We start from the raw sequence: 27525 nt of genomic DNA, 5'->3' as shown, positions 1-27525 counted from the left end.
ATTATACTTGAGCTGTGTCCTTTGCATTGCATGAAGTTAAACTGTCCTCAGAGATAAATGAGGAATTTTGGAGTTAAAGTATCTTCATGATTCAAGAAATCATAAGAAGCATACATGCAAGTTCTTTTTTAGACTTTGGTTTCAGAAATGTTGTCATCAGCCATAGCATGTCTTTGCTTCTGTTGTGTTTCATTGAATTCCTTCTATCTACAGGAGTGGACGTGTGAACCTGGGTATGCTAGTTAAATAGTTAAACTCTCACTTGCTCAACTAGTTACATCTCAAGTTAGACAAAGTTCCTAAATATCACCCTGGGGAACATTTTGGGCAATTCTTTGTTTCTCTAGAAACCTTCATCAGAATTCAGCAATACTTAAGAATGAGTTATGGAAGTTAAATAACTCATAATTAACTAATATGAAATTCCCTGAAGAGCAACAATGTTTTCTTCAAAGAGCAGTGTAGTTCAAATGTGCTTCAGAAGAAAACTGACTTGAAATAAATGGATTAAATAAAAACATATCTTCTGTAGAAAAGCCTAATGCAGAGGAGCTGGTTCCAGCGTTGGTGTAAAATACTAACGTCTACTGTTCTGAGAGTGTGCCTGCCTGCCTTGCTGTATTTCTTGGGTGTGAGAGAGTATAAAAGCCTGATGCCACTCACATCTTTTATTTTCTGTTAGCTGATTGTCTACAAAATTGGATGTTTTGTAGGAGTTATCTGAACAAAATATAACTGGAGATATCATTAGCCAGTTGTTTTTATTTTTGTTGCTTGTGTTGCTTGTCGATGGGCATGTCTATACCCACTGACCCATGTGGCAACATTGTTACTGTGCCGTACCTGTGACTCATGGGAAGATTTCCCCACTACATGGTTGTAGCAGCATGCTATCAGCAGGGAGCGCACAGGTATGGCAATGTAGCCGGCAATCACACGTAGACCCATGTGATTGCTATATTGCCATAGTGCACCATATGGTGACATAGCACATTGTGTAGATGCTCCCACTGAGCCATAACTGACTGACAGAGAGGCAAGACTTAACGTTGCGGGTTTTTATGTGGGGATTCCTATAAGGCATTTTCTGGTCCCATTCTGCCATCCCAAGAACTTAATGCTTTTAAGTAATCTATAAAACTCATTTTTTGTTTCTTTTCTTAGAAACACTATAATTTTCCTTTAAATAAAGTATTTTCTTAACATTTGGACACACTATAGCATATAGCTTTGGGTGTTCTTAATTTCTTTTAGTCTGTTAAGAGGACTGCACCCCTCCCCCCTTCAGTCCCCCTCCTGGTTCTCCTGTTGGTTTGTTAAAACACTATCAGAAAAAGAGAAAGTGATAGTAGTAGATTAATGACCATTGAAGGAACTGGTGCAGCAGCTCCAGATGCCCACTTACAGGGGACACCAGGGCATCAACCTCTGCAGTAGGCCCATCCCTATCCCCATATCTTTGTTTTGGAGTAAAATTTGCCAAATCCTGGTGCTACTTTTAGAGTGGCTATGAAAGGGTTAACATCGGACTGTATTCCCTCCTGCTTGCTGGTAGAGAGAAAAGTTATTAGCAGTAAAGTAAATTAGTCTACTGCACCTTAATTGCTGCGTACATGTATACAGTTATGTTTTCTTACTCAGCATATTAATCTGCATCTTGTAGATGTGCCCTGTGGGGTCTGCCTGCAGAGCTGCTACCTCTGTGTGGGTGCTAGCGAGAAGTGACACTGCCACCTACAGTGTATCATCAGATGCCATTGTTGGCAGTCCTTTGATTCAAGGATGATCTTTACTACTGTGCATTGGTGGTTCTTGAGATGTAAAAAAATCTAAATGTTTTCATCCTTTTTCACCAAGTTAATGTTATAACTACTAATTACAACATTTTTGGGGTAAAAATGGGATTTTCATGTTGAATGTCTCAGTGCAATATATATATGGAATATATATATTATAGAAGAAAACTGACTTGTAATGTATATATTCCATATATATATTATAGAAGAAAACTATAATATATATATTACAAAGGTAATAGATATATTACCTTTGTGCCTGTTTATAATAGATTTATAAAATCTGCCAAATGGTGATGTTAAATGTAACAAAATGAAGGCAGCATGTATGTCTCTCTAATATACTTAGCTATTTAAACTTTTCACCAGCCCGCTGTTTCCATTTGCCCCTATCTCTGAATTAGGAATAAAAGGTGGCAGTCTTTGAGAATGTGTCACACACTGCACTCTGGTCTCCTCTTGGCAATCTGTAGTGCGATACATTATAGTGCTCTCAGCCACAGTCTCTGAACAAGTGATCCAGTCATTTGGCAGCTACAATGAGGCAATACAGGAGTTGATGGGGTTTTAATTTAATACCTCAATCCATGAATGGACCCAGTGGCAAGGGAGACATTCTTCTACATTGCTTACTTTGGGAACATTTCACAGAGTATCACAGATTATGTAGTTTTCTCTTTACCTAGCCATTTTTGTAAGTATTTCTTTGTGTAGAATAACGTTGTTGTACCTCTTGTGTTTTAAGAATGCTAATGCATTAATGGATTGTATTTGTAATGGCTTTCCTCATCCATGCAGTCTTCTTCTTCCCTTTATATTGTTGAACAGGTTTTGGAATCAATGATTAATATAAATTGTATGCATGTCCAACATACTGGTTTAGCAGAAATCATTGGAGACCACTGTAAGATTCTAATCAGTGTATTCTAATCAGTGTACTGGAATTTCTATTTGAGGAGTTCAAAAATTGAATGTCCTGCTCCCTCCCCCCACTTTTGTGCATATTCATGCTTTATTCATGAAAACAGCCACAGTAGAAGACCAATTCAGTTTAAGTGGGAAATAGAGATAGATATTTAATTTTAAATATGGGCACAAATTGATTTGGAGAATTATTTTTTTAAGGTCCAGGTAATGGGTAAGAAAAATGGTCTTTTGTTCATTTTTTTTTAAACTACCAAATGTTATATTTTTGGGGGTTTTTTTAGCTTTATTTTTTAAGGCCACCTTTGGACATTTTCCATTGCTTATATTGTATTTACATATGTAAAAGTTTTTATGTTTCTCTTCATTAGGACATTTGTAAGGCTTTGTGGTGCCACCGTGTTGGCAGAAAATGTGAAACCAAATTTATGCCAGCTGCTGAAGGCACTATGTGTGGGCACGACATGGTAAGGATGAATCATGTGGACACTTTAGCAAAAGTAATGCTGCTTATTAAAATGTGTGTGTGTCCGTGTGTATGTATGTACTGCATATTAATGACAATATATCTGCAGCCTTCATCTCTCCAAAATATGATTCCCTGACATTTTTTTTAGCTGGAAAGCTATTTATCCCCCTACATATTTTATTTAATACTGTAAACTGTGGGTACCAAAGAGAAGTGCTTGGAAACAACACACCTCTACAGTTCATATTTTGCCAGTGGGAAGGAAGAAATACTCCTTGTCTACCTTCAGACTAGAAACGCAGTACCCAAGGCTCCTCTTGCTGGATGTATACATTTTACCAAGTGGGGCAAATCAGTTTGGACAGTTTATTGTTTTAGTTGTTGTTAATATTATTTAAGACCTCACTAGTCTTTGTGTCTGCAAACTTTACTAGTATTTTTCCCCCCAGAGTGTTAATATTAGCAATGAGCTGAGAACACATCCCTGAATGACCTCATTAGAAACAGCTCCTTTGGATACTGATTTCCCACTTACAATTTTCTTTATTATTTTTTTTGGTGATATATCAGTTCACTTGTTTTTAATTCATTTACTGTGAACTACATTTAATATGGACTATATTTTTTGTGCATAGTTTCTTTTTTTTATCAGAATGTTCTACTAGACTGTCAGATGTCATAACATGGCTAACTACCTTTCTCTGCTTATGTCAAAAGCTCCCTTTATCACCCAAACTCATCAAAAGCTATGACAAATTTGCTTGCTGTGACTTGTTTTATTTTTTATATATTCAGGTATCAGGAACAAATTCTTAATCCAGTTCAATTATACTTATGATTGGGAAGGCATTTACTTTATTTTTCACTGAAAGTGGCTATTGAGATTTATTTCTCAGCATTTTTTAAGTCTTTGCTTCACATAAAATAAAAAACCATCACATTTATTTCCATTTATAAAAATATAAGGAATGTATAAGTTTAATCTATAACAGATTCAGAAATAAAATTTAGATGGATTTTGGCATTTTTATGGATTGCCAAATAGCAATTTTCTGAGCACAGTTAACACATGGCTTTACCTTTCCCCCTGCAAATTGGATTAACAATGGAAAGTTGTTGTTGTTGTTTTTTTTTTTTAACGGAGGGAAAAATATGCCATTATTTCTTTTGATGACACCAATTATTAATGACAGTCTTTTTCAGGTTTTTAATTCCTCCTCTTTTATAATTAAGATTGCTTGAGGCCTACAGGTTTACAATGGATTTATATATCAAACTCTACTGGTTCCATTGGTAGGGGGTGAGTGAATTATTCAATCACAGGCCTTATTTCTGTAAAATCTCATCCATGTGAGTTAATTGTTATTCCCTGTAGATAAGTCTATTTGTGATCAATGAGCTTGTACCTCAAAAAAGAGCATCTTACCCTGAAATTTGGTTTAAGGGTGCTGAAGCAATGTTGGGAGCAATGCAGGGCAAATTAACTTTTTGTAAGTTGTTGCTGTGTTTTTTTTGGAATGCACAGGCCAAGGTTTGGGAACTTAACCAGAGATTACCAGAGCTCATAGGCCGTGGAACGGGGTGAGCCACCTGGGCCGTGGCCTGACCAACTTTTAGCATGTTAATTTAGCTTAATTTAAAAAATAGCTATACAGTTTTAACCGGAATGACAATTGCACATTTGTGGGTTATATAAATTAACATGTTAAAAGTTGGCCGGGCTAAGGCCCGGGTGGCCCACCCCGTTCTGTGGCCTATGCCAGAGCTCTCTCACTTGCTCCACTTGCTTGTGCATTCATTCATTCTTCATAGTTAGAGCACCTTTAGTTCTGCTCAAGTTTTTGTAATAGCCTTTTTACCAAAACCTGGTTGCAGCCTAAGTGGCTCCAAATTTTAAAGGTATCATATACTGAACATTTTTCAAGGTAAATGCAGACAGATAGTATATAAACTCTTAACATCAAAGCCAACATATGCTTTCTGGTTAAATGGATATAATCATGGTTGACAGACAGAAGAGAAGTTGAGTGTTCTTTTCCATGAATAACACACAGAAACAATTAATCTCAAGTACATTACCTTAATGTAAACCAGATGTCATATGGTCAGTTTACTTTTGTGTCTCTGCATTCTCCAGCTTACAACGTATAAAGGTGCTTTGGCCAAAAGATCATTTTCATAATGCAAGAAGATATTAACTGAATTAATCCCTAACCATAACAAAATCTAATGAGAAGAACACATGCAGTTGCTTTGTAATGAAGGAAATTATACATCATATTCTGTGTGAACACTGTTATTAATTGATCTTCTGTAGGTAGGCTGCTTTCCCTCAGAGACCCGTACTTGCTTAATCTGTGAGTAGCCCTGAAGGAATCATTGTAATTGCATACAGGATAAAGAACTATTAAGCTTAGTCAAATCTAACATCCATGTTTTGGAAATTAAAATGAGATAAATATTGGTGAAGAGTCAATTTGTAGGAGATCTTTTTAATGAAGTATTAAGAAGATTTGTAGTTTAAAACAGGAGTACCTGGGCAAAACCTAAGAGTTCTAGAGGTAATATACAGCATTTTTTCAAAGACCCCTATACCAGCAGCGCAGATCCACATATGGCAAGCTAAAAACAGAACTGGTACAAATGGCACATACAGTGTGCCCTGTGAAAGTATGGAATAGAAGTTACCTTCCTCCTCTGCTCCTGGAAGTAGTGTGTGTGACTCAGCCCTAAATTATACCAGGGTAATCCCAAATAAATCAATTGAGTTGCTCTGTACCTAAATTGGACAGATACTAAATGAGTCTCTTGTGGCTTCCAGACCAATGACATTCTCATGGAACTTCTGCCAGAGGAGATGGCTTCAGCACTGGCTTCAACGGAGGTTTATAGCATTAAACAACAGTTGTTTGTATACTGCATAAACCTGTATAATTCACACCCAGAAGTTTAAATATCATTTTGAACTTGAATTTACTGCCTGTCAGGACTTTAAAAAGACACTATCAGAAATCAAATGCGTCAAGGCAGCAAGCACCAGTTATCAAATTCTGAAAAGTTTAATTGAAACTGCTTTAACAGTCTGAGCCATTTAGTGTTTATCAGAAGCACAGAACATCAAAGGGAAGCTAAGCTAAATTTACTGTTCTACATGAGGGTCATTTAAAGATTTTTTTTAGTATACTTTTTCTTGTTGATTTATGTAAGGTTACTTTTACATTATAAAACATGAATTAGCAATGTCCTTAAATTGAATTTTTCACAGTTTAAATATTTAAAGATCAAACATGACGTAAGTAAAGCCAGTTTCTTTTCTTCAAAAGTAAGTCTTTTTTTCAACAATTGAAGTGTTATAAGGTATTTACAAAATAACCTATCATGTAAGGATGACAGAAGTAATGAGACCTGTCTTTCTGTGACTTAAAGATTACTGAACCATTTTGAAGCATGTTGTTTAGGAAATTGTGGGATAAGACCTCAAGTGAAGATTGAGGGACACATAAGTGAAATTTAGGATAAATTGTTTCATCTCCAGGAAAAATTGTGTGACCTTACACTTTCAGAATTCTACTACCTTAGATACTAGAGCTAGGGACATACATTCCACATAGACCAGGGTAAGTGATCAGAAGCTGGTTTAAATCTGTAGCAGAACATAAGTTCAGTGCACATGAACCCATTTCAAAATGGCTGAAACTGGTTTAAAATAAACCTGGTTGAATGTAGTATCAGACCGGTTTATGTAAAGTCAGTCCCAGACCCCTTCCTGGTTTAAGTTAAACCAGAGTCCCCCAGTATCCCCTGGGCTTTGCAGCCCTGGGCTGTGCCCCTCTGCTCCCCAGCCAGAGCTCCAGCAGAGACTGCAGGCACAGCAAGTTCTACTTGGCTTCAGCCTCTCCCCACCCCTCTCTCTGCTTGCTGCTCACAGGTCAAGCAGGGATTCCCCAATCCCTCCCTCCCATCTCCCACAGAATGGACCCCAGCCCTACAGACCCTAGGCATGTGGTATGCTAGCTAATGCCTACAGGTGTGTGCATTTGTGTGTCTCCAATTTCACTGTGACAGGCAGACAGAATAGTGTCCACTTAGGCCTTTTTGGAGATAATGAACAGGTCAACTGGTAACATCCCTCCATTCTTTTCCTTGGAAAGAGCTGTTTAAGAAGAACTAGAACTAATGAGAGAGGCTTTTGTTTTGTTGATGGGCTGATAAATGCTGTGTCATTAGCCCCCTGCTAGCTTCCTCACCTGTCAGGTTTGCAGACAGTATGAAGAACCAGGGAGAGAGAGATTGAAAAGCTCAGTATAATCAACAGATGCATGCACTGCACACACATTCTTTGCCTCAGAGTGCTAGCCCAGGGCTGGGGTCTGGCCAGAGTAGGGGTTTAAACCCTTCCCTAATCAGAGCTTCCTGCAAGGGCCTGGCCACATGACAGCTCCCTCCCCTCCAAGCTCAGCATTGTGGGAGGGAGGAGAGAGCTGCTCTAGCACCCCCTGACTTCTAGCCTGAGCCGCTTCAGGCATATGCCTGCATTTCCTCAGTCCAGAGGGGACATCTGTGCAGTTGCAAACTGATTCAATCTAGGCAGTTTAGACTAACCTGCAAAGATTGAATCAGTTCAGGCTCTGGCCTTTTGAATGTCTGTCCCTAGCCTAGGTGTTGTAGAATGAAAGCATGAAAAAATAGATCTGTATGTACAAGGTACTGAACTGAAAAAAATTATATGTTCTTATTTTAGGGGAGTTTCACAAAAAAGTTTTTCTAACAGGATTTTTCATGCCTCATGATCAAGTGTTTACAATAAAACTAATAATTTACTATGAACAAGTTAAGTGTTCAAATTTTTATCTCAGTATTTCGGATCCCTACATGAGATTTCTGTGATTCTTGTTATATTTTGCAGTGCTTCAAATCATCTGTAGGCTTGGAAAATAAATGAGAATATTAAGTATTACTGATATAAATATCCTTAAAAAATCTTATGAAATCTATATAAAAGACCATATTATACCCTGGCATGTTCCTGGTATGTCTTCTTTAGTAACTTCAGTGGAGATGCAAAGGACATCATCCAGGGCAGAATTTACTTCATGTTGTCTTTAGTATGTATGAAGCTTTGTAAGCCTTTTTAAATTGATAAAAAATAGTTTGTGCATTGAAGTTACAAGCAGTGACCATAACAAACCTAATGCCCAAATCTTGAATGTTGTAGTGGTGTCGTGGTGGACAGTGTGTCAAATATGGTGACGAAGGACCCAAGCCAACCCATGGGCATTGGTCAGACTGGTCCAGTTGGTCACCTTGTTCTAGGACCTGTGGAGGAGGCATATCTCGTAGAGAGCGACAGTGCACTAATCCAAGGTGAATAGATACATATTCTTAATTTATTAATTACATTGAGCAGAAAACACGTATAGATTCTAGTAATGTTTTTAGAATTGTGAGTAGTCTTTGTTAAATGTTTTTATGGTATGTTGACAGGCCATAACTCAAATATTAACCTTTACTACAAAAGTTTCTGTTCTGGTATATTAAACAGTCCTGACCAAATCAAAGTCAGATAAATTAATACAATGGGGATTTGGAAGTCTGTGAAAGGAGTACAGGAGAAGATGTCTGGCTTCATTATTTAAAGTAAATGAATTTGTGTTAATTAGAACTAGTCAAGTCAACCTGAAATTGGATTTTTTCCAGATTTTTGGCAAATTGAAAAAAGTTCAAGCCTTTTAAATGACAGTAAAGGAAATTTGGAAATAAATAGCTAGGGATTTCCTGAGGATTTCCTGTAGCCTGGTGGTTAGGGCAATATAATGGGAGGTAGAAGATCAAAATTCAAAACTCTGAAGCAGGCTGAGAGTGCTTAACCACAGAAATATAGTGTTTGGAAGTTAACAACATGGTGTCTTTTCCAATTGTTTTATGAACGGCATCTAGGACAGCCCAAATGTTTTGTCTTGAGCAGGCGGCTGACCTTGTTCCTTTGGGCATTTATTTTTTTTTTTTTCATTTTGGTTTCAGACCAAGTTATTCAGACCAAGTTATTCAACAAATTTGACCTGAATTTGCAAGCATTTCCAGCCTTTTTTTTGCAAATATTTTTTTTTTTTTGCTGAAAAAATGGCTGAAAAAATGGCACCTGGTTTAATCACAAACAACAAAACTGGTGAAGGTTCAAGTGTACTTCTGAAAGTTCTGTTTAGGTATGTTTAAGGACAGGATCAGCTCTCAAGAGCCTGGAACCCAGCTGCAGCTGGTCAGTCTGTAATAGTCTGCTTGGCTGGGGCGGCTGGAACTGATAAACCTGCTAAGGAAGTTGCAGCTACCAGGAGGCTCAAGAAATCATGAAGGGAGTGTTAGAGGGGGTGAAGCACACAGCCAGAAAACTCCCCTTTTATTGTATGAAGGAAGACAACAGATGTTTGTTTTGTTTTGTTTTGTTTATCCTGGTTTGATTGATTTTTTTTTTTTTATTATGGTTGCAAAGCCTTTCTGAGAGGAATAAAACTGTTTGAAAGCCTAAACCAGAGCTGACAGGCATAGGTAAGGAAGCAGGGTAAGTGACCTGCTGACAGTATGGTAATCAATGGAAAAAATAAATTTTAGCTGTGGCATAACTGAATTTAGATTAAATGAAGGTCAAAAGAAAGTTCTTCCATTTGATCTGAGTTGCAGAAACTGACAGAGAAACTAAGCTTGTCTGAATTCATGTTTAAAACTGAAAGGCTCTTGCCTTATACCTTGGGGCAGCTCAGCAAAGCACAGTCAGGTTTCTACCCTACAGCCCTTGTTAAGTGGAGTGAACCCCGTTACAACTAATCAAGGCTAGCTACACTCCAGGCCCTTCCCTTTGATTGGTTGTGGGGATGCTTTTAAGCAGTTCCTCCAGCACCTGAGCCTTGCTGCACAGCCTACTGCTCTCCAGTCTGCGAGCAGCCCCTGTTCCAGTGGATGTCTGACTTTCTTGGTTCCTGACCTGCTCTTGGCTTTGGATTTCCCTGCAGATCTGTTTCCTGGCTCCTGAGCCCAGTTTAGCTCTGCTTTTGGTCTTTGCCATGTGGATTGTTCCCTGGATTTGGTAACTAGGCTTCTGATTCCCTGATGTTGACCCTGGCTTGGTATTTGGCTCCTGACTCCTACTTTTGTAATCCCTGGTCCCACTCCCAGCTCTACCTACTAGGATGGCTGTTTTATGGTGACTCCTGTAGGTTTTGGGGACCTACAAGGGTCTACTTTATAAATCAATGCTACCTAGCCTTCAGGCTGCATCCGCAAGTATATGTTTCAGACACAGCCAGAGTGGGGCTGGTAATCAGCCTTCCTGACCTGGACAACCCTGCTTTTGGAGGCCCCAGGCCACTCCGTTATCAGATCTGAAGCCTTTATTGGGATGATAGCTAGGTTCTTCAATGACCCGACTCACGTGCACACAGGAGAGTGGGCCCTCCAGCCTTTGAAAGAAGGCCACTGTCCTGTGTCTAGCCATGCCACAGAATGCAGGTGCCTGGCTGGAGGGCACAGTAGAATGAGGCTGCACAACATTTCCACTTTTGCCAGTGGTGGGGCTAATTCAAAGATGAATTAGCCCAGGTTGAGCTTCCAGCAACACATCAATCTTAGTTCAGAGACTGAAGTTTGCCTGACTGACTGTCAGCAAGAGAAGTGGGACTCACCCCAGTCTGCAGCACTGCCCTGGAATCTAGAAAAAAATCTATATTGCTATCTGTGCCACCCGGGCAGGTTGAGGCAACTAGCAGAAGACTCGCCTGAAGAAAGGGTGCACTTCTATTCTGGGGGTCTTTGCCTACTATGGAGAAGTGGAACATTTTGCCCAGACCTGCCCCCAGAAAAACTCCAGTTTCATTGCCGTGAAACCAGCCGGCCCAGCCTCTTAAGATGGGTGCAGGTTGGGCCAGCCTCCTGTCCCACACCTAGGCCCTCTGTCTTTCCTATGGACCTCTGCAATCGTGAGGAGATCAGGCATATCCTTACTGGTAGCCCTTTATTTGCATCATCAAATCCTGGATGTGATCTCTAGGGGTGTGTGAAGTGGGTCCTATTTGATTCAGACTGAATTGGGGACAGTGATTTGATTTGTTGCTTCGGATTACTATCCTTGATTCGATTCAGTTGAAACCCAGTCTGAAGATTCAATGCTGATTCGGAGAATCAGTGATTCGGACATACACACAGCTTTAAATGTTTTTTCTACATACCTTGAGGCACCAGTGCAGCTCATGAACGCTATGATGCTGGGGTGGTTGGAGCTCCCCACAGGATGCCCCACATGCTCAGTGGTGAACTCAGAAGTGGACCGGAAGTACTTTCAGTCTGCTTCTGCATCTGAGGCATCAGTCACTGAGCTGGGCGAGGGGATGGGGGAACCCCCCAGCACAGTCCCCAGCAGATGCAGAAGTGGACTGAAGTGCTTCTGACCCACTTCTCAGTCTGCTGCCAGGCACACTGGGGAGCTCCTGTGGGATGCTCTGTGCGCCCCAGCATTGCAGCATTGATGAACCCCCTGCTACCTAGAGGTATGTAGAAAAAACCTTTAAAGCTGTGTCTATGTCTGAATTGCCGAATCTCTCTGAATTGATTCAGAGGGTTCTGATTGTATTTGGGGAGATGAAAGAGTCCTTTAATTCGATTCAGATTTGGAGATTCAGCCACCAAATGAGGCTGAATTTTTGCTATATTGAATCAGGGACCAAAGCTTTGCAAAACCCTAGTAATCTCCATTGAGGGGGACATTTATGATTATTAAACTTCTCCTGCTGGTGCTCAGGCAGTGTGGAGACAAAGAAGGAAGTAAACTTACTGAAATGAAGGCAAAAAAGGAAGGAGTAGAAGGAACACAGGAGGAGGAAAGCTAGGAGAAAGGAACAGGCTGCTGGAGGAACATAAGTGGAAGAGAGCAGGTTAATGAGAGCTAGTAGTAATGTTTCGACACTAACAGAAGATATGATGACATTAATTTAAAGTGGCCATTCCCGTTTCTTCTATGGCACAGACTCCTCTGTTGTGCAGGGCTCTGAGCTGTCTGAAGTGAGGGGGTAGGTGGTTAGAGCTCAGGTAGCTTTCAATCCATGTTGAAGCTGACCAATTGCAGGAGAGTTCATTTCTGAAAGACTATGTTGTGTCAATGGTGGTAGTGAAGAAGTTTTTCTTCACTGCATTTACGTCTGCAAAGTGCCATACAGCAGAATGGTTCTGGGTGGTTAATGTCCTAGTTAAACCAGGTTGTCTCTGCCCAGAAAGCAAGTCATCTACAGTCTGCTGTGGCAAGTTTGCCACTCGCTTTGCAAACAAAGCTGCTTGTATCTAGCCCACCTCGGGGACCACCAGTTTAGCTGCAGAGTCAGTTTGGGGTTTGGGAAGTTCAGTCTCGTCTGGTATATGTGGATCAATTTTAATTGTTGTCACCTGTTCATGGGGCAGGAATAGGGTAGCTGTTTGAACGGGACCCATGTTTATAAAAGCTAGCTGGGAGAGATCAGGACCACTTCTGGTGGTGCTTGTCAGTGCTTCCCTTTGGGTGTTCATAAATATGTGATTTCCAGACCTTACTTAAAAAAACAAACAAACATGTCTTGATGCTGACTCCCAACCAACTATCACTCCTCCAGTCTCCCCTTTTTGGTGAAGGTCATTGAATGCATGCTTGCCTGACAACTACAGGTGCATCTGACACTACTGGATTCCTGGTCCCACATCATTCTGGCTGTCCTGAATGTAGTACAGAGATGACGTGCGGCATTGTTTGATCTTCAGTTAGGGGTTGTGAGGAAAAGCTGTACCCTGTTGACTTTGCTAGATCTTTCACCAGCCTTTGATACAGTTGACACATTTACATGACCCTGTGGGTATTCATGGGACTGAATTAGTTTCCCTCTGGAAGTCCCAGAGCACGGTGATGGGTAATTGCTAATCCTCCCTTTGGGACCTGTTCTGTGGGGTTCTCCATTTTGTTGCTCCTCCTGTCCAGTGGATATCTGAAGCCACTGGGTAAGATTGTGATGACACACAGCTCGCTCTCTCTCCTTTTCCTCCTGCCCAGGCCTGCTGTAGTCTCTGTCCTTACCAGTGCCTGGCTGCAGTTGGGGATTGGATGTTCATGAACCAGTTAAACTGAATCCAGACACCTGTGGTAGTTGGCACACATCACAGCTTGGAAGTGATAAGGATGGGGCAACTATCATTTGTTGGGGCTTAGCTTCCCTTATCACTCAGGTTCACATCCTTGTCATCTTCCTTGTTCCTTTTCTCCACTTGGATTTCCAGGCTGCAGTGATGACTATGAGCACCTTTCACCAACTCCATTTGGTTAGAAGACTGTGATCCTTTCTTTCAGATTTGGGTTTGATTACCATCATCCAGGCTTTCATACCCTCAAGGACAGACTACTGCAGTGCTTAAGGTGACATATCTCCTGGTCTTTCTGGGACAGTCCATTAAAAAAACCTGTCCCAGGTTTCCCATCAGATTGGTAAAATATGCTTTTGTCACATTTCTAGGAACCTCTGGGCCTGGATAGCTTCTGAAAACATTGTATTTGGGCAGGTCTTCAGTAGGCAGGGCTAAGTTGTGGGCCATTGTCTGATGTTTCTTCTATTGTATAGTATTTTATTTTACTATTTTAATCTGTCTTTTTATTTCATTTATATGCGGCAAGGGGTTTTTGTGATATCTTTTACTGGACCAACTGTATAGTTGAGAGAGAAGTTTGATAAGCTTTTGGGCATGCACTGCCCTTCCTCAGGTGTCTGCAAGCTTGTAAAACTTCTCTCCCAACTCCAGTTAGTCCAGTAAAAGATATCACAAAAACCTCTTGCCTCATGTTTCCTGGACTATCATACAACAACACTCCAATCCCTTCTAATTTATCTGACTTTTATTGCAAACCATGTTTAGTAGATTGATACACAAAGATAAATTAATATCTGTAAATACTATAGCACATTTCACTCCATAACCTAGAGCAGAACTTGGGTTTTCAGAATCCCAATGTTACTTTAGGAGAGTCTCCTGATGCAAAATATATGCAACTCAGCCCTTGTGATGCAGGCCCTCTTTTACTTTCATGAGCATTAATTCACTAACACAATTTAAATATGTAAATTTTAAGATTGCTGTTCTGTTATGCAAGATGTTTTTAAGCTCTCGTGTATAATGGGGGGTTGCAACAACTTTTATTAGAGAGATGCTCCTTTTCTCCCCTTCCCCATCAAACTTTTATGATATATTTATTTTGCACAAACTCCTGTTACATTTTTATACAGATTTTTAGATATTCAGATATTCCACACCTGCTTTAATTCAATCAGTGCATACTACAATTTGTCTTGTAGCTGGAGAAAGCCTCTTGAGTTAGTTGTAAATGGCACTCAGTAGGAGATAATATATGTAGAATTTAAGTTATGTATAATCTCACAGATCTGCAATTACATACAACTGCCCTTGGGGAATGCACCTGTGAGAATAACATGCAATCCATACGAAAGTGCATCAAGGGCCATAGAAAGTACTTAGATTTAACATGCACTTAAAGTTTATTATAGTCATTCAAGGAGTATGAGCTGGCCTCTACACTGAGCATTTGTTATTTTGATCATCCTTCTGAAAAGACACCTGCAATGAATATGAACAGTTGGCACAATTTAGTGCTCCAACATGTGTCTAGGTTCAAACTTATATGTGTAGTCCAGTCTTTGGCAGACACTTAACTTTCAGTAAAAACCAAACCAAATAAACAACAGCAAAACAACATATTACAGCCACCTAGAATAGCTTTGAAGAGGATATGCATATAGAAAACACAAATACATTTGTTAATAAGCAGTTTTTTGGTTTTTTGCCAAAAAAAGTTTTATACTTAAAAGTAGTATAATATTGAAAATGGAAGCATAATATTAATCTAAACTGTTAATGGATGCTTTCTGTGGTATTATTATTTGTATTAATGTTTCAGGCCATCCCATGGAGGAAAGTTCTGTGAGGGCTCGACTCGTGTGTTGAAGATTTGCAACAGTCAGAACTGCCCTAAAAACAGCGTTGACTTCAGAGCCATCCAGTGTGCTGAATTTAATAGCAAGCAATTTAGGGGATGGTACTACAAATGGAAACCTTATACTCAAGTGGGAGGTAAATCTCATACATGCTTTATTTCACACAGATCGAAACTGAGTCTTTTTTACTTTCTCTCTGGCTCTGTCTCTGTTTTTCATGTATGGCAAGATAGTACTACCGTAGAAAATTTAGTCGAGAATTCTTCACCATTTGTACAGATAATATGCTTTACAAGAAAAGCAGGAATGCATTTCCATGTATAAAAGTAGGGTCAAATTTTGAGTGTACCAAAATGAAGTGTAATTTTTCGATAAGTTAATGGCTTCAACACAATCATAGTTGTATCAGTTTGCTGGCATACTTCAGTCCTTACTTCTGCATTGTATCTGTAAACTGAATTAAACTTTGCTCTGTGTCAAGTTTCTGCAACATAAACGACACTGACAGATGTTGTATTTGCTGTGTGCTGATATTGAAATGAGATCATTCAGACATATTAATATGAAAATTCTGTTTATAATGAGTATTGAGTAGCCAGCAAGTTCAACCTTCAATTATCAAAAGACAGTAACTTTCCATGCATTAAATGTCTTGTTCCTTCAGACTGTACCTGATATCTTGTCCCTTCATTAACACACTTCCCCATCTTATTGTGTACTCAGTAAAACAACATAGTTGAATCAGAGATGTCATGCTTATCACTGTGTTCTGTCCCCGCTGTCTTATTAGATTGTGTCATAAGCTAATTACAGACAGTCAAAAAGCCCAAGGCTGAATCAATTCAATCTTTGCAAGTTAGTCTAAACTGCATAGATTGAACCAATAAGCAGGTGACCAAACATTGACTTTTGATTCTGGAAATGCCTGCAGCGACTAAGGCCAGAAGTGGGGAGTATCTAGAACACGCCTCCCTGTTCTGTTAGAGCTAACAGCTTGGGCCAAGGCTAGGTCAGCCACCCTGCAAGGGCAGGTTTATGAGGGGGTTGCAAACCATCCTGGGATGCTGGGGGTTGAAAGTTAACTGCACTCTGGAGGGGATCTGGGACAGAAGTTCAATAAAGAGATTTAAGCTAAATCAGTTAAGTCTAATACTACATCCATCCAGGTTTACCTTAAAATATTAATCAACCATTTCAAAAGTGGCTTGCGTATACTGAACTTCTGTTGTGTTTACAGATTTGAACCAGTTCCCAATCACTTACAGTGGTTTATGTGTAATTTCTGTCCCTAGCCATAGATTTTAGGAAGTGGGAAATTATTTTTAGTGACATGAGAGAACGCATTTTGTGTTCTTTTAGAGGAAAGAGAGCAAAAAGGATCTTGTGATATGGAGTGATTTTAAACTAAACTGTTCCTGATTCTAAAAGAAAATAAAATTGTTTAGACATCAAGGATTTTTATTAATAAAGTAATTAATGTAATCCGTTAGGGAAGCTCTATACCAGTAAGATAGTCTTTCAGCAATATAGTAATGCCAGTTCAACACTTAAATTTAAAAGAACAAATAGGAAGGAGGGTACAATTACAATCAGTATTCTGTTAATGCAGTAAGCAATTGAAGTATATTTATCAGCACATATGAAGCTGAGAGCCTGCTGGAAGCAGACATCAACCATGGAGCTCAGTCAGCTGTGCTGTGACATATCACAGTCCGTGACAAACGTTTTCATGACTTTGCTTCGTCGTTCCAATGAACATCCAATCAAAATTAAGTATTGCTTAAAACAAGCCCTATTTCTACCATATAAAAGTACCATCCTTGGTCCTTGTCCAAAATATAGTTCAGTGATTTTACAAATGTAATGAATGGCAATTCCATCAGTTACTTAATTTTAAAACTGATGGTAAATAAAATAAAATAACGGAGCATTTTTTTCCTTTTATTTCCAAAAACATGGCTTTTGTTAGCTATATGGCATGCTTAAAACTCTTGACTGTTTATCTCTATTTTTATATATATTGTTTCTAAACAGCAGTGGTCATAAAGAAAAATAAAACAATTATCCTTGTAATGTGTAGTTTGTTTTGTTTTTGAATTTTAGATCAAGATTTGTGTAAACTCTACTGTATTGCTGAAGGGTACGATTTCTTCTTTTCTCTATCAAACAAAGTAAAAGATGGGACACCATGTTCAGAGGATAGCCCTAATGTGTGTATAGATGGGACTTGTGAGGTAATAATGAAACAAAGGTACTTCTGTTTTGCAGATAACTAAGATATTGGTGTTCTTAGATTACTAATAGAACAAAGTAAATGACAGTGATAATTCTCAGTCATCCTTTATGTAGGGAGAGATTGTGCAACCTTTGGTCACATTGATGAGAATGTATTCCCATTCACTTTGGAACTATAGACATGCTCCTGGGGGCAGGGGGTGGGATGGGGGGGAGCACTTTAATTAGCCACTCTAATTAAAACACCTGGAACATCATGTGTATCAGCACCCCTGCACTGAAAAATGGTGGCAGGGGTGCTTTAACTAAAGCTCATCAAATGACCTTTAGTTAAAGAGCCCCCACTGCCATTTTTCAGTGCAGGGATGCTGATACATGTGATGTTGTAGGCTGCTTGAGTGCAGTAACCACCATGCTCCAGCAGACATGATTGAGTCTGGTCCAACACATTGTAAATATGACAGATCAGAGCAGCCTCTCTGCATGTATATAGGTGCCCTGTGTTTGTGACCAAGTGGTCAAAAGTGGCTAAGACATGCACCATCTATTCATTAATATTGATAGTGCCTTTACTAATCCCCAGGTGCTAAAAGGAGAAAACCCTTTGAAAATATATTGGTTTTATTATAGGTTACTAGATGTTAGTAGCATGTCTGATTTTATGATGATGATTTTTTTTATTTTATGGATTTTTTTGACCATATTCATATTTGGTCAAAAGAACATTCAGATGTAATTAAGGAACCTCTAGACATGCTCTGCAGGCCTTCATCCTCAGACAGAAGTGCAATGAAAGAAAGGTGCTGTTTTTACATTGGCCATAAATCCTGCATGCAGCAGTGGAATGCTATATGCATATTGACCCGATCCTTTGAGCTACTGAGCACCTCCCTCCTACCAGAGGAAGGAAAAGATTATTTTCACCTGAAGGAGATGTTCAAGATCAGGCTGGTTGTGAGACTCATAACACTTCTGGAGGGGGATGCAACTTTATTTAAGTTTTAGGTGAAGCTGATATGTTTTAAGCAATCTTCATTGAATCTTAGTGCTTACCGTTATAGATATGAATTCCTTCAAAGATAAGACAGGATGTTCTATACAGTGCATTGAAGAGTTCATACTTTACTTTTCCCTGTACACTTTTTGAAGAATGATCACTGATTTTGTGTTGTTCAGACTTTTGCATAATTGAATGTACCTTATTTTTCAGGCAGTTGGATGTGATAATGTCCTGGGTTCTAATGCTGTAAAAGATGCTTGTGGGGTATGCAAAGGAAACAACTCAAGTTGCAAAATTTATAGGGGACAGTACATCAAACAGCACTATTCAAATGGTGAGTATTGTGAAGATTAATAGCACTTCATATTAAGTAAGCCCTACTACAGAGGGACCATTGGAAGTCTAAAATCACTGAGAGAACAAGAATATTATTCACTATTGCACTATATTTCTTATTTAGTTTTCTATTTTATTAGTGGCTGCCTTCATTTTGGGTTTTTTGTCAGTGGGGTGTATAGATCATTTATTCTACTAATAATTGTTTTAAGTATTTTAAGAATTGTGTGAAAACTATATCCATTTTGGTCCAATTACTTTTTAAAATTTGTTTTGCAAAAATAAAGGGTTCCCTTGCAAATCAAATGTCTTTCTGATCTAACAATTTTGGATGCGCTCTACAGCATGTGTGATGGTATTCCTCCTTATTCTCCTATCCTTTTACTGGTTTGCTAACACCCTAGTCTTCCAGATAAGTAGGCATTTAACTAACTTGACTACCCATGAATAGGCCCTTCGATCTTGATTAAATTGTGGCACAGTGAAACATGCATAAGTGTGCTTAGGTGAAGGTGATGTTCTTATTTTCTCTTTCTCTTACCTTTTATCTAGACTATTACATAGTAGTCACTATTCCTGCAGGAGCTCAGAGTATTCGTGTTCATGAAATGAATGTCTCTACTTCCTATATTTCTGTTCGTAATCCATATAAAAAATACTATCTTAATGGCTACTGGACTGTGGACTGGCCTGGCCGATACAAGTTTTCGGGCACGGTATTTGACTACCGGAGACCATATAATCAACCAGAGACCTTAACTGCTGCAGGACCTACGAATGAAACGGTAATAATAGAGGTATGTTTGGGGTTTTTTTCTGAAGAGTTTTTAGGGTGAATATCTGTAAGCCTAAAGAGAACTATTATATCCTGTACGTTGTTCTTCTCTCTTTTCCATTTGTGTAAATGATAAATGCTATTAATACATTTCCTTAGCATAATTTGAGAAGGGTGAAAAATTAGAATAGGATTTTCTGAGAGAAGATGTTTTGATTTGCATGTGTGTGTTACCATGGAGGTATTACAGTAGAAGTACAAATTTGACTACTGTACCTTGAACTAATTTTAAATTAAAATACCAGTCAAAAGCTTCACCTTTGTATGCTGTTAACTGACATTGTTGAATAAAAACCATGTGTTAGTATCCTCTTGGGAGTGATGGAGATTAAATGAGCTGTGTAAGCAAAGGCTAATCGTAATGTACATCTGTGTGTGTGATGTGTGATAATCCCTGTTCTGCTTCCCTGTGGACATTGTGACAATGGTTTTTCATGTATTACTTTGTTCATGTGGCTTAAGAATGCATCTAAAATGCAGAGATTACATCATAATGGAATGATAGCCTTTGTGATACTTAGACTCATTGTCATTTCATTACAGGCAGAAAAATGGATAAGTGTTTTCTATCAATAGTTCCATTGCAATTGGGGCTGTTGTTAAAAATAATGATTCATTCCATTGGGATGCCAAAGCCTGACACTTGCACCATGGCCTTCTTGACTGTTGTCTTTTCAACACCAAACAAGAGTGCCAGCATGCTAAGTTAGTAGTCAGTTTCTACTAGATAATAGCTGTCCTTCCCCCAGGGATTGCATTTTATGTTTGGTCAGACTGTTGGACTAATATCAGACCAAGCTCTTCAGAAAAAAACAAAAAAATTAGCCTTCTTCATCAAAGTCATTCTTTGTCAGTCCATAACTGCCTTGTAAACAGGATCAGAAGTCAAGGAACACTACTATAGCCTTGCTTGTGTGTTTGATTTGGTAACTGGGAAAAGCATTTGATTCCTGTTGTAAATGTAGAGATGTTCAGATTTGAGCATGTCTACCATATGTGAAAAAAAAAATCAATTTCCATAAATGGGAAGATAAGGCAAACTTCTGTATTATGGAGATAAACACTATATCCTCCAAACATGCATAAATGTGTTTCAAAATTGCAATATTGGTACCAGAATTCCAAGACTGTTGTGCACCACAGGGATATCTGTGCTGAGAGATCCCTTACAATTTCCTCAAGCCAGCTGTTGCAGGTCTGTGAAATACCATCTCAAAATTTCTAGACCACACAGCTGCAAACAAGGTTGTGAAGACTGCTAAATACAGAAGGGCCAAAATTATGATGTGATCTTTGCTTGAAACTGGGCATATCTACACATGCAATTTAATGTGCATTAGCCTATTTTAATGTGCATTAAAGTGTTACAAAAAAACATGCTCCTTAGCTAATGTGCATTAAAATAAGCTAATGTGCCTTTTCCTAGTATTTCACAATGGAGGGCACTTAAACACATGTGGGAAGCCTGTTTTGATGTGCCAGAAATTCAGCCCATCAGAGCAGATTTGATTAATTAAGTCTGCTGGAGCACATAAATTGATGTGTTCTGGCAGCCTTGAATGTCACATACATCAGCAGTGCAACACATCTCTGTGCTGAGAAAATGTGCTCTGTGCTTTAGTTCATAGTGCACGGCCACCATTTTCTCAGCACAGAGGCGTGCTGCACTGCTGATGTATGTGTGTTCCTGACATGGCACTGGGTGGTTTCAGTTAGGCTCAGTAATTAAAAGTGCCTGGTGCCACATCAGGAACATGTGTAAAAATACCTGAAGGTACTAAATTTAATGTGCATGACCTAAAGCACATTAATGAATGTGTAGACACATCCTCTGACTCTCACTGTGTATATTGTATAAATTAGTTCCAAGTCAGGAAAAACAGGAGCTTCCCCTTCTCCTCCTCCTTTTATTTGCTTTGCTACTGTCAAGTGTACTGAAGCTTACTGTAGTTACTACCTTTCCCAAACTTGATCTTCAGGCCCTTTATGTATCTGTGCACAAAACACTGCTTCATCCCTCACCTATGTCCTTAATAGTTTTCACAGGAAAGTAACCCAGAACAGTGTCAAGGGCAGTTGCCTTTGCTTCTGCAGGAATCATCAATTCACCTTTGCTGCTTTGACTACTTAAGGATGCAGTGTAAGACCTGCCATAATACAACAAATCAGTGACCCATTGAACTTAGCATACTGTCTCTGCCAGTAGTATATTTTTGGAGACTGCAGGGAGCATAAGGTGATTCTCTAGGTCATTTGCTGGACCTTGACTTGGGACCTGATCTTGGAGTTCCTGTATCTGCCCTAGGCTTCCTGTGTGACTTGGGGATGTCCACTTAAGGAAAGTCCAGTTTGGTCTTATAGACAGACACCTATATTTAAGCTTTGGAATAGCTTAGGTACCATACCTGAGGCAGACAATCAACTTGGATCAGGCCTGGGTGCCAAGGATTCCAGCACAGCCAGTGGAGAGACTTTATGGTTTGTCTGTCACATAGTACCAATGGTGTTTCTGGCCAGGCTGAACCTTAGCCTGAGCCTGCCCTGCCCATCTTGGTTTGCAGGTATACTCCAAATCCAGTACACTGTTGAGTCCACTTGGATATCATACCCAATGGATACTCATCCTCATTGGACTAAAAGCTTAGGAATGATCTCAATGTCATGCACCTAAGTGGACCCATAGGCAAACTGCTAGGTTTGGAATATGGAGATCGATGGAATGAATTTGCAATCCAGATGGACAGGGTTAGGCACCATATGTGCACAATAGAGAGAGGTAGACATCAGCAAGGGGAAATTTGGACAGCCTGGTGGAGCTGAGGTAGCCAGTAGGAATCTATAAGCCCAGGGTTTTGTGTGAAAGCCCCATCCTCCGGAGATCAGGTACCTGACTGAGGCTGCACATTCAGTGCTTCTGATCACTTCTGATCTAGAGCACCTATTCCTATTTCTGCAGGTAGGCTGGTGGTGACAGTGCACACCTTTCTGTGTATGACGAGTGAGTATAACACTCACCCAAGAATTGGGAGACCTGGGCACAAGGCCCTTGTCAGCCTGAGGAGATCCAAATTCATGTATTCTGTTTCCCAGAATGCCTTAAACACCAGTCTGTAGAACAGTCTGACTGGAGGAGGAGACCTTGGTTCAGTCCCTGCTTCTGGTCTTTTTATGTATTTTACCTGTATTAACTCTTGTTTAGGCAGCTATCTAATCAAATGAGATTTTGCTATTAATTTCTCTGCATTTCAGTTCCCCATCCCAGTTTTCAAGGGCTGCTGTAAGGCTAAATCTGTTAATGACAGAGAGGACCCTGGTTACTAAATCCTTCATGCATTTGTCTAGCTATATTCACTGCTGAACCCCTACTATGTAACCAGTGTCAAATTAAGAATTATCTGCCAGTTACCCCATAAGGGAATATATCAACTACTGTAATGAAAGCATGACTTATCACCATTTTTACTTGGTTCACAGAAATGGAGCTTCATGTGGTGTTTACAATTTATGCTCTCTCATATAAATGTTTGGCAACACCAACTCTCTGAAACTAGCTGACCTTAACTGTATGATTCTGCTGGTTGTCTAATGGGCCTTGCATAAAAAGATCCTTTGGGGGTGGGGGGAAGGGAACAGTGCTTACCTCCCATAACACAGAATAGCCAGCAACTCTGTCCTTCCTTATTAACTTCCAATATGGGATAATTTCCAGTTCTAATCCTGTGCCAATTTTTTGATTTTTCTGTACAGGGATTTTAAGCTTTTAGATATTGCTTAGTTCAGGCTTGTTGTGAAATTAAAAATACCAGCAATGATATATTAGAGAATACCTTCAGTACATCATGTCTGATGTTAGCAAATGCAGCCAGTAGCTGATCATTCAACGGATTCTGGGGTAAAGATCTAAAGTGATCTTAAATCCATATTGAGGGGCATAAATTTCCCAAAGTATTAAAGTCTCAAAAAGTTCCACTAAATTCAGCACAGCTACTAAGCAAATAGCTCTGAAAATCAGCCAGTTTAGTCACATGCCTAAATGTGGGCTTGGAAGCCAAACTGTAGATACCCATTTAAAAAAAAATCGTGTCTAATGGTCTTCATTTGCCTCTAGGATATTCTAATGAGAAGGATGAATTGTGTACTCTCATATAAGAGCTGATTTCCTCCATGTTAGTTTTATTGTGCTTCATGATACTTGGCATGAAGTTGACTTTGCAGGTCCCCACTATAAAGAATCTCACACTGAATCTTGTGAGCTGCAGAATCACTGACAGTAATGAAAAACATTTAGTGAAGCTCATGCATCAACCATGACTAAATCCATGAGTTTGGCAGAGTTATTGTCAGCAAATTCCATGGCAGTGGTGCAGGAGAAAAGTTTAAAAAACAAGCAAAACCAATATTCACAGGAAGGTTGCTAGCCAGGCCAGCTGCTCACTCACAACGACTGAATATTAAACTTATTTAGTTCTGTCAGTTGGAGGGTTACTTCCCTTATCCCTTCTTATAGGGCAGGGGTAGGCTGTTGGCAATCTCACTTCTAAGCACACGAACCCACTTCCAGTTACAAATTTTACTTTTCAGTTGAATTTCAAATGGGATGTAAACCTCACGTGCAAATGCTGTGACCCATTTGAGGTAAGTAGAGCCCTGTTTTGGAGATGCTGCTATAGGTCAACTTCCTTGGCTGAGCCTCATCTCTCCTGAGTCTATGTATTATCTTCTGGCTGAGTGGTAGAGTGCACCATAAGTCATAGAGCATCTTCATATTTGAAGTTTTCTTGACCTATGTGATTGTTGTGACAAAATTTTGTAGCCTTACGTGTGACTCAAACAGTTCAAGAATGCAGAGTACAAAAGGACTTGGAGAAAATGACATATTCACTATTGGGTTTCTTTCTTTTTTCCAGCTTCTCTTCCAAGGAAGAAACCCAGGAATTATCTGGGAATATGCTATTCCTAAATTGGAGAGTGAAAAAAAGGTTGCTCCAAAATCTAATTATACGTGGGCCATCATCCGTTCTGAGTGCTCAGTGTCATGTGGTGAAGGTAATGTATTCCCAAATAAAATCATATTTACAATTAATTGCACAGGCTGTGACCCTTTCCTATTAAATGCTGGACAGCTTCTAAATAAAGGGTAATTTATGAGGTTAGAAATTCAGCTTCAGCATTTGATTTATAAATTGAGCTAAGCACAGAGGTGGAAAAAATTAAATTTTTCATTTCTTTTCCAAAAATAAGGAGGTCATTAAGTAACTTGATCAAACAGTACAAGAAGCCTGGGTTGGCTGGCATAACTTACAAAAAGAAAAATTATATTTGATTTGGAACAAACTTTCCAAAATTGTATCTTGGAGTTTTCTTTAGTATAAATTATGTCTGTAAGAAATTTTGTTAAGTTTTATCCGTCATTCAAGTTGGTCTGTTTTTTACAGCCCTGGATATTTTAATTTTATCAGAAGATGTTTTTGTTTAGATCAGCTTATACCACGTGTCTAAAGGACTTACTTGCATTAGTATTTTACTTCCCAGATACCATTATTTTAAGCTTTCAGAGAAGGAGAAATTCAAGAGCTATATAAAATATGCATTTTAACATATAATATGCATTTTATGTCTCCCCCCTCCTGGTATCTTTACTCTGCTTATGACCTTGTCTATTCTTACTCTTTGCACTAACAGTTCCATGCTGCATGCAAATAGTAGTGGTGACAGGGAGCACCCTTGCCTCTCTCTCCTGTATGGATTTTAAGGGCCCTGCTTAGATGTCCATTAATTTGGATTTGACTCTCTGCTTTTATGTACAACAGACAGGTGACAGGATCTGGCCTGCAGCTGTCCCCATGGCACTCCACATGGGGCCATGCCCCTCCCACTCGTGCCCAGGCAGCCTGTGCTGGGCTCCTGCTGGCACCCACAGCCTGGCCCTGGCCAGTGCATTCAGCTTCCAGAATGCAGTTCCTGGTATAGCTGTAGTTGGATGCTGCTCTGTGCCCCCCACCTCCAGCAGTGGCTCCTCATCCTGATCCTTCCCCTGCTATGCTGCACCACTCCAGGTGAGCAGTTTCATCAAGGCAGCTTCTACCCCAGTGGACAGGGCTCCAGTTTGAGCTCCTATCCACCTTCCTGGGAGCTGGAGTCAGAGCCCCATGTGCCCACCAGGAGTGGTATGGCACAGTGTGGCAGGAGCAGGAGAAGGAGGGAAAGCAGAGTACTGGTTGTGGGCACCAGTGGGAGCATGGCGTGGGCTGCCCCAGTGCAGCAGGTAGGGATCAGTCCCCCACAGCACTTCACATGTGGGGCAGCGTGGACAACGCTGCCCGGGTGAGCTCTGCTGCGTGTGCCCTTGCCCCCCTTCCCTCACCCACAGCAGGCTCCCAGGACCTAGTGCCCGGGCAGCCCCCCTGCTCCACAGACACATGCACATGCTCCCCCACCCTTCCCCATACACACCCCTCTCCACATATAACCTGCACCCTAGAAGAAAGGGCCATATGATCCCAGCCTCACCTCCCCATGCTTGAACACTGCTCCCCACTCACCCACAGTCCCATAGAGAGCTTTGGTGAGTTGTTGCTTGAGGAGGGGGTGCTAACCCAGCCCATGACAGCTCATGAATACTCCCTATGTTGCCCTTGGGTGCAAATAATTGCCCACCCCTGCTATACAATAACGAGGGGTATGTTCAATTTCAGAAGGTGACAGGCCAATATCACAGGCAGATCTTGGGCCCAGCCACCATTTTTGTTGGCTGAATATTGTGTGACCCCCCACACGCCTCTGGCTGAGGGGCCCTGGCAGTCCTGCTGCTCCCTGCAGATTACCAGACAGCCCAGAATCACAGTTTAATTACCCTGATTAAGCCCAGAGAAACCACTAATCCATGCATTATTAAGTGTGGATTAATGGCTTCCCTGGTCTTAATCAGGGTAATTAAGCCATGGTTTTGGACCATCTCTAAGTGGTGGCTCGCTGCAAACTGCTCCCCCCACCCCCCCAAACTTACCATCAAGGAGAGAAGCCCTGTAGTCTTGAAGCATTTGGGGGGGGGGCTTGGCTGCTTGCAGCAGTGAGCAGGATGAGCAGCCCTGCCTTGGAGCCACAGGCCACATAAAAAGTGTTCGTTATGGTGAACCCAGTAAAGTTATGAAAGGTTGGCAATTTGCAGGTCGTGCCTGACTTGCCGTCCTCTTCCCCTTTCTTCCCTCCAAAGGTGGTGACAGCCTCTTTGTCCTGTGATGGGTTTTATTGAATGATGTGCTGCAGGTTCACCATGGTGAATGCTCTGTATGTGGTCTGTGGCCCTGGGGTGGGACTGCTTGTCCTGCTCACTGCTGCAAGAAGCCTTGCCCTCCCTGCCTCCTTCCTGACCCCTTCAGCCCCCCTGTCCCTTGCCCTCCCCACTCTGCCTTCCCCAACAGTGCTACAAGACTGCAGGGCTTCTCTGCTTGTTGGTAAGTTTTCTGTGCAGTAAGCTGGCCAAAAGCATGGAGCCCGCACTTTTTTGTGGAGCCCTCCCAATATCACGGTTTCTATAAAAATCGTGCAGTCGTGATTTCGGTAGGTCCCTAAGAATAACCTTATCCAAGATGTACATTTCTTGGGGAGCCCCATTTTTCCTAGAAGTTTGAATATGAAATCATGATCCACTTTGTTATATACTTTTCCTAAATCTAGGTTTGCTATAACTATGTTTGTTATGTTCTCTTGGATGTGGGACAGTATATCTCTGATCACTTTGGAAATCTTTCTACCTGGTAATGCATATACTTGGTTTTCATCTTCTGGAGACTTTTCCTCATACTCAAAGCTTGGTAATATACCATAGGCAACCAAAGCAGTGTAGCAGACATGGAAAGGAAGGGCGCCTGGTTGCACTGTCCCCCTACAGTGTAAAAGATACTTTTGGTATTAACTAATGCTAT

The 27525-nt window shown here is 40.3% G+C and overlaps 1 protein-coding gene across 1 annotated transcript in view; it reads left to right on the top strand.

The window, feature by feature from the left end:
* Nucleotides 1-27525, top strand: part of ADAMTS16 (ADAM metallopeptidase with thrombospondin type 1 motif 16) — a 185039-nt gene that overhangs the window by 91447 nt on the left and 66067 nt on the right. Inside the window, exons 11-17 of the mRNA XM_090039162.1 lie at nucleotides 3092-3187; nucleotides 8405-8553; nucleotides 15158-15330; nucleotides 17298-17428; nucleotides 18640-18763; nucleotides 19318-19562; nucleotides 24508-24646. Coding sequence (XP_089895288.1) covers nucleotides 3092-3187; nucleotides 8405-8553; nucleotides 15158-15330; nucleotides 17298-17428; nucleotides 18640-18763; nucleotides 19318-19562; nucleotides 24508-24646 — 1057 coding nt within the window. The remainder of the gene's footprint in view (nucleotides 1-3091; nucleotides 3188-8404; nucleotides 8554-15157; nucleotides 15331-17297; nucleotides 17429-18639; nucleotides 18764-19317; nucleotides 19563-24507; nucleotides 24647-27525) is intronic.

Source organism: Crocodylus siamensis, chromosome 3, assembly GCF_052110815.1.
Source record: "Crocodylus siamensis isolate JL-2025a chromosome 3, ASM5211081v1, whole genome shotgun sequence".
NCBI classification, from domain to species: Eukaryota; Metazoa; Chordata; order Crocodylia; family Crocodylidae; genus Crocodylus; species Crocodylus siamensis.
The sequence above is the reverse complement of the archived record's forward strand: the minus strand, read 5'-3'. Positions and strand labels throughout refer to the sequence as shown.